Genomic DNA, 7,734 nt, shown 5'->3' on the forward strand with positions numbered 1-7,734 from the left:
CTATAGACTTCTGCGTTTCAACTGATATTCAGCGTTAATATTCTCGGCGCAGTTTAAAGGCGATGGTATTAATTAACTAATGCGCTGTATTATCGTAGCGTACTTAACTTTTGTAGCTACGTAATAATATTTGATATCATTTAATTTCGTACGTCGGGAAGCATTCGTTACAATCGTAGAGCGAGCTGCCGGAGGTTACCGCCCCGTATGCACCGCGTCAAGGGGTAAACCGCTGACCAAAATGAAAAGATGCCCAGTGGGCATTGTCTTATTATCTTATGTTATCTGGTTTTATCGTTATAATGCCCGAAAAATGCCTAGTTATGCCCAGTAATGCCGCAAATCTGTACACCACAATGCCCTCTCAGCGGTTTACCCGTCGCGCCGCGTAAATGACGGAGAGGTCGCAAATTTCGCTGGAGCATCGGCAATTGTCTGTTGTAGGAGAACGGATGTTCGAGGCCGCGCGTGGCCAGCGTGTCGGTGCAGCTCGAACAAGACAGCAACAAGTCGGAACAGCTGCAGCGGGCGCCGCGTTGCAACGTGCGCGCCTGCAGACAGCCGAGAAAAGGGAAGGCGCGCGTGACCGCGCCCACCCTGCTCGTGCAGAATTTTCTGGAGACGCTTTAGTCCGGCCCGATCGGGGATCGGATCTACCTCCTACTCGTTCGCCAGCTGAAAACCGGCCGTGGGAGATGAAGAGAGGGAGCGCGATAAATTCCGACCGCGTAGCAGCCTCGTCCGACGATCGTCAGCGACGAAGAGAGTCCTATTATAGTGGAATGCCTGAATATTTTTCGTATGCCGTGTTTGTGTGCTATCTCTGGGACCGCAGGTCCCAACCCTGTCGCGGATTAATCACGATAACGAAATGGAAGCAGGTACGCATATACCGTTATCGTTTATATGTGTGCCCTCGCCTTCTTCGTGGCATCCTGTTTATCCTGTCGATCGGACAGCGACGATGCGAGTCGCGATCTCTTCGAGAACAAAGTTGCTAATAAGCGAAAATAATAAAAAGAAACAGATGCCTACTCCGTAGATTTTGGCTTCGAGCGTTTGGAACGAAACGTTTTGAGATCATTCGCGCCAGGACAAATGACAATGTTGCGCTAATGGTGAGAATTGAATGCTAGAGTTAAATTCCTTGAAAATTATTTTGCCACTTTTCAATTTATCATAAGAATACTTAAACGAGAGAGGACCAAGGGAGATTCGAGCGATTAACTGTGCGCGTCGAACGATTATACAGTTTCTCGCGTATTGATTAAACACATAATCAGATATGACATAAAAAGCCGTATGCGTTCAAGCGCGCGTCCACCTACACTTTTGAAACGCGATAATTGTAATTGGTAATGTAATTACGTGTAGCATGACGTGTTTCTATAAATATTTGCTGTTTCTCGTGTGTGCTTTCAACGTTTTTACGATATTCGTTTCGATGAAACGATAAAGTTGCCATTGTACGTGTAACAACAAAAATACAAAGTGTTTCGAGCGAACGATCTCGTAATGAAATCGTAATAAAATAGAGGATTGCATTCGTGAAAAATAATCTCGACAAAAAGGTGGGCAATTTAGCAAAACTATAGTCGTCTCAGAAATACTTGAGATACGAGTGGATATCGTAATACTAAAAATTAATCCATCTTCTCGCGAGTCTGCGAACATTCATAATTTTCGTTACATCAACGAATATGTGCACACGCGTACACATTTACGCATCTAGACATTCATTGAAATTTACATTGTTCTTTTTCTTGTCATTTGTACACAGAGGATGGAAGTGCTGTGCAGGAAAAAGAAAATCATGCCGTTAAATTTCGTCTCTTGGATAATAATGACAATAGCACAGTGCATAAGACGAGAATACGTATGCTTTTGAGGCTCTTTCTCGGATCGTACTTTGCGTTCCTCTCTCGTAGATACGCAATTTTACGCACGTAAATACACGGTGCCAATACTAGGGTAATGAATGTGCCGCTAATTTGTGGCGTGTGGTATGGCTTTTGTATTGAAAATTAAAGAAACAAATAATTTTAAACAAACACATTCTTCGATGAGCTTGGTATGGCAATATTCGATTGCAAGTATCTCGTAAAGAAGATTCTCATGGCAGTTTTTCCTCTTCAACGTTTATCAATTCGTTGTAAAAGAGAGAGAAGTCAGTATTTCACGCGGGTTAGACTTTAATATTAAAATAATATTAGTTTATTGACTGTAATATTACAATGGCTGACGAATTATTTAAATTGCCTGAAATATTCTTGGGAACATATATTTGAAATAGTTAATAAAATTGAAACAATTCTTCTGCGATTCATCATATAACAGCCCGGCAAAATTAATAAAATACAATCTGTTAATATGTATGTGTAACGCGTGCGATGGATTTTAATGATTTGCGTGTCCCTTTACGAATACTTGCAGAACATTGCCAAAACTTAATAGAAGACCAATGTATATACCTGTATACAGAAAAGAAATGTTACATCGAAAATTTTGTCGATGCTTATTAAACTTCTCTACTATAAAAATTACTGTCATGTAATATCGTTATAACGAACTCGAGTAAATAAATTTTGGCCATCCGGTTACAACGGCCTGTGGTACTTTGCAGAACGCTGCGGATAGTGGGAAAAAATGCAACGAAACGAGAATAAGATCTAAACTATAATGGTATATGGAAATGGCAATGCATATGTATGAAGTTACATTTTCAGTTACTATATCTTTCTGTCTACGACTCTTGTTTGTTGTTCGCAGCTCGAATATCTTGACTCCAGCATTTTGTTTTAATGCAATAAACATTAAAACCTAGGACACCGATCGATTTCTTCATTTAATTCATTTATATTTAATAATATTAATTACGACATGTAGACTATTTTTGATATTTTATGCAAATGAGACTGCAAAGTCAGTTCAAGAATAAATTAAATTGGAGAGAATTCAGTTGTTAAAAATATGAACATAAATTATACGTTAATCGGCCAGCGTCAATCAGAGTTGCATAAGTTTTGCGCAAGCATAATACATTACATCTAAGAAATGAGGAATCGAGCTTTTTCCTCGTAGGCACCGTACGGATGAAGCTACTAAAATAAGAGGTCGTAGGAGAGTTGCTCATTAGCTAAGGTAAGAAATAAAATATTTGAAGGCTAATACATTTAATACAAGGTATGGGAGTGAGCTGAGTATTCTATTTTTCGTACGTTTAAGCCTTAGGCATTTCTCCAATTTTAACGGAAAATAAGCATTTAGCACCACCGCATTTCATTATGAATTCAATGAGATAACGTAGTTTACATGTATAAAAATTACATTACCCGTGACAGATACGTCTATTCTGCTATATTAGCGATGACAATTTTGTGATATTATGTAATGGTAATTAAACGTCGAGAAGATCCGGCGGTTAAAAATAATTTGCAATTCATATAGCTGCAGGAATTGAGCCCCGTACTTTCCATGTAAATGTTAGCGAATATAATTCGACACCTATTACGAATACATTTTGTTTTTATCGTAGCGATCTTTTTCTTATCAGGACGTTTGGCCGATCGACAAATCCAACAGCCAATTAGCGTTATCATCCGACCAACGGAATTAACGGGCGGAATGTTTCGCGACAAAACGATTAGCATTATCGATCCGTTTAACAAGACGGACGTAAACAGGAACGTTTCAAGACAAAGAGGATACAAAATTGGATAATTCGCGGTATTCAAGTACGGAAGTTCGGTATCAGAAATTGAACGTGGGGCCGTGTATGATTAGCCGCAATTTGATTAGTCTAGGTTACTACTCGATAGACCAGTTTGTATATCTAATTACGATACGTTATTACTCATACTCATTGTGAATAATACAGCAATTATAAATTATCATAATAAAGTGTATGTTTATATACATATACCCACGTGTATGTTTGATTTATGTGCTGGTATCCGACGATATTGGCGATTCCAGACTACCTATACCTAATCAATTATCCAGTTTTCCCCCCGTTTAATTATGGTCGTCCGGCCAAAATTGCGGTCTCGTCGACCAGGCTACGGCAAATTTACAGATCGCCCTTCCTCCCACAAGCTTGGCAAGAATAGGTCGACAAACTTTAGCCGGAACTAACATGATAGCGCGGCCATAATTTTCATCAAGTGCGTAATGTGTATTTGTTATTGCAATTGCAATATCCGCGGTTACGGATGTACGTTCGCCGAAAAGGTCATTTGTTTAGTATCGTTAACGCGGTGCATTTGCTTAAATTGAGAGAATCATGTAAAATTGCATTTATCTCCACGCCGCGCAAATTCCAATTTTAACGAATTGCGTTCGACGTGCATCATTTGAATAATTTTTTTCGTTTTAGCAATAAATTTACGCGCGCGCGTCGTCGCCAGAGAAACGACCGAAATAAATAATCGTGCGCGATTCTTTTCATTTTGCGCGAGCGAATGCAGCAACGCGCATAGCCGGCGCACACCTGAGCAAATCTACCGAGCCGCGCGCGCAGGTGGTTTTGAAGAGTCGCTGGCATTATGTTCGGCTCACAATGAGCGCGTACTAACACTCGCACTCTGTAGTCGGCAACGCCTGGAAATAATGGAGCCCGCCGCAATGCAGAATTTCGGTGCCTCGGTAAGTATCGTGTAATTTTAACGGTAATTGCCGGCGGTTTAAGCGCGCCGCAATTGAAATAACCCTTATGCCTCCGCCACCACGAAATGTCAACGTAAGGGCTGCGCGGCTAAGAATAGAAATTTTGAATTTTGCAATTGTCACGTCGTGGGTTGCTCCGTCATTTAACCGGAGGGAAGAAGAAAAAAAACGTTACACGAATAACAACTTTGGACTCAACCGAGACGATTTTCTTACGTCGCGAAACTTGCCACGCGACCTCGGTCTCGGGGATCCTCCACGAAGGTTTCGTACGCCGCATTTCAGTCACGTAGAGCTAGTAAATTGCTTCTCGCTACGATCTTTGAACTTGTGCAAAATTCTTTCTTTATCATAACGTTCTACTATTAAGAACGGCGGAGAAGCACGCACCGGTTCTACGGTCAGCGGCAGCAATTCCTTTTCCGCGGGCTCAAGCTCACTCGATTGACTTTTACGGCTCTATATCTCATGTCCCCGTAACAAGAAAGCGAAAGCATTTATAGATGCATTGTGCGCGCCGTGCCGGTTTGATTTACATTGTGCGAAAGTCGGCTATCACGTTTTCGATAGGCGGATTTGCCGATAATGGCAGATGGAGCCGCATGATCCGGGAACCAAGTGGGAATACGAATCCGGACATTATCCTGGCGCATCGTGACGGCTCGCTAACGCAGAACGGATGCATGTACGTCCCGCTGCATCGAGTGCGGCTACGCGATCAGTATTCGCTCAACGTTCCCGAGATACGAAGGTCACGCCTTCCCCGTGCCTAATGACCCTTGGCCCCCGGGATCTTTTAAACGCGCGACGTCTAAACGGCGTGCGGCCGACAGCCGACATCGTATTATTGCGAAAGACAATAGCCGTCAGCTGAGTGAGAGGAATGGCGTTCCAATGTTCGGATATTATAATCTCAATTCATCTCCCATGTTCGCGCCGACCGTTAACGTCATCGATACCCCGCACGATCGCCGGACGAGGCTGATTAAATCATTTTCGGTGTACGGGCCGCATTATTTACGCGCGGGCTCGCGCGAAATCCTTGACCAACTATGCCCCGTCGATCTATTATCTTCGCGCAAAGCGGATTTACGTACGAATACAATCGGTCGGTTAAATTAACGACCCCCGTACTTTCCATCCCGCCGCGTGCATGTAGCCGTGATGCATCGTCGTTACGATAAAACTCTCCTGGGAGGCGTGCACCGGGCGCCCGGGATAAAGCGCCGCGCGATATTAAATCGCGACCGCGTCCGGGCGCTTATTTTTATCTATCCGCGTGAGACCTCCGGTGGATCGCGGCGTATTAGATTCACGTAGGGACAAGTTGTCCGTGCTGGACCGGAGAGGAGAGAAATCAGTGGCGCGAGAAAAACTCACCTCGCGCCCGCGCGTGCCAAGTTGTACCTCCTCTTTTTTTATTATCGCAACATTTCTACGTGTATCGAATACGCACGTTATTTGTCGGCCGCTACATCCTCGGGGGAGGTTTTTTATCCGCACCCGCGTACCGTTTTATCCCTCTTGCCCCGATCCGAAACGACGGCGCTCTCCTCACCGTCGCGACGCGACAGCCTCTTGAAAGGTACACGGCTGGAATTTTCAATGGTGCGAGTGGACGCGAATGGACACGCGCTCGCGCGGCGCAAAGACTGAAAAGATTCGCTCCGAGTCGCCATGTTTCGCCGCGCCGATGCTATACGCCCGATGCATCTCCACGCGCGTCGCCACGTGCGTGAATATTCGATAAAATAATATGCAATTGTAATTGCGAGGTGAAATTTATTATTTTGTTACGCGGCCCCGCCAAACGAAATTTACGATATGCAAATCTATTTCCGATATTAATGTCGAATGTACACCGCCGCGCTGTATAAATAAATTTTTAGGCAGTTGTAACGGCAGTTTCACAAACGACCGATTCATTGCTCCGCGCGGCAGATTTATGTAAAAAATCACGCGCGACTCCGGCGTATAATTCTCCGCGGGGCGCCGCGCGGAAGCCAAATCGTTGCGCCGCATGCGAAACCCCCGATTAAATCGCCGGCAATATTTTCGTTCGTACGTTTTCAGTTTTAGCTCCTCTCGTACGCGTCGTATCAAAAAGTCCATTTGGAAAACGAAACTCTATTTTGGCGGATACGACGACGGGGTGGGGGATTTCGCCCCCGCTCGAGAAAGGGGCGCTTTATATTCCGTCTACGCGTGTATCTGTGCGCCGACTGCGAGGCGAGGAGAAGCTGCAGGATTTCAATTTTGCCGAAAAGCAAATATTGTTGCCCGGTCACCCGAGTCGAAGATCTCTCCCTCCCCTCTCACCCTCCTCCTCGGCAGCGCTTATTGCGCGTTACGTAAAGTCAAACGTGTACGGAACGAAATGGTCAAGGATGAACCGAAGGCACGTCAGACACGGTTGTATCTCTCCCTGGTTTCTCGCCAGAAGGCTGTCACGTCTTCGCGTAATTAAACTTCCGGGTCCGTCAGAGCTACCTGAGACCCATCCAAACACCGTCTAGGAGCCCTGCAGCAAACTGCCTTTACACGCCAGATTCAAAGCGCATGTCACGGCGGGCAGGGGAAAGGGGGGGAGGTTTTGTGGCAGCTTTTAATTTCGCCGTCTCACGGATCTCACTGTCGCAGTTGACCATCTTAGCACTCGCTCGCGCCGCACGGAAAGTAACCCGATTTCCCTTTGTTTCGCGTTAATTATTAAATGAGCTGAATAATTTCGCGCGAGATATTACAAAGTTCTTTAATCAAATTCCACCGTGCGCTCCGACCGGGGCGTCATATAATTCCGAAAGGTTTTTGTTATCCCGACACACGAGGTTTTGCGCGGCTATATTAATCAAGCGTTAAATTATTAACGTGCTCTTGGGCGAATCGATCGACGTTTCTTCTTCTCGGTTACCCGGCGAAATAGCCTAACGAAAGTCTCTTAAGGGGATGCTGGAGTGATTCTGCACTTTTGCACCTTTCTAACCTAAAAACTGTCAGTTCGCGGAAACATTTGTGTAATATACAAATTAAATGGCTTACGTGTACAGATCGAAAGCAGCTTGCTATTCC

General features: G+C 44.5%; 1 protein-coding gene across 4 annotated transcripts in view; it reads left to right on the plus strand.

The window, feature by feature from the left end:
- Positions 1-2,257, plus strand: part of LOC105559828 (transmembrane and TPR repeat-containing protein 1-like) — a 194,517-nt gene extending 192,260 nt beyond the window's left edge. For all 4 annotated transcript variants that reach the window (XM_012008432.1, XM_012008433.1, XM_012008430.1 and 1 more), the window contains one exon: positions 445-2,257. In XM_012008432.1, the coding sequence (XP_011863822.1) occupies positions 445-630 (186 nt within the window). In that variant the 3' untranslated portion in view covers positions 631-2,257. The remainder of the gene's footprint in view (positions 1-444) is intronic.
- The last annotated feature ends 5,477 nt before the right edge of the window (positions 2,258-7,734 follow it).

The sequence above is a fragment of the Vollenhovia emeryi genome, unplaced genomic scaffold, assembly GCF_000949405.1.
Source record: "Vollenhovia emeryi isolate VEMERY1.0 unplaced genomic scaffold, V.emery_V1.0 DF939252.1, whole genome shotgun sequence".
NCBI classification, from domain to species: domain Eukaryota; kingdom Metazoa; phylum Arthropoda; class Insecta; order Hymenoptera; family Formicidae; genus Vollenhovia; species Vollenhovia emeryi.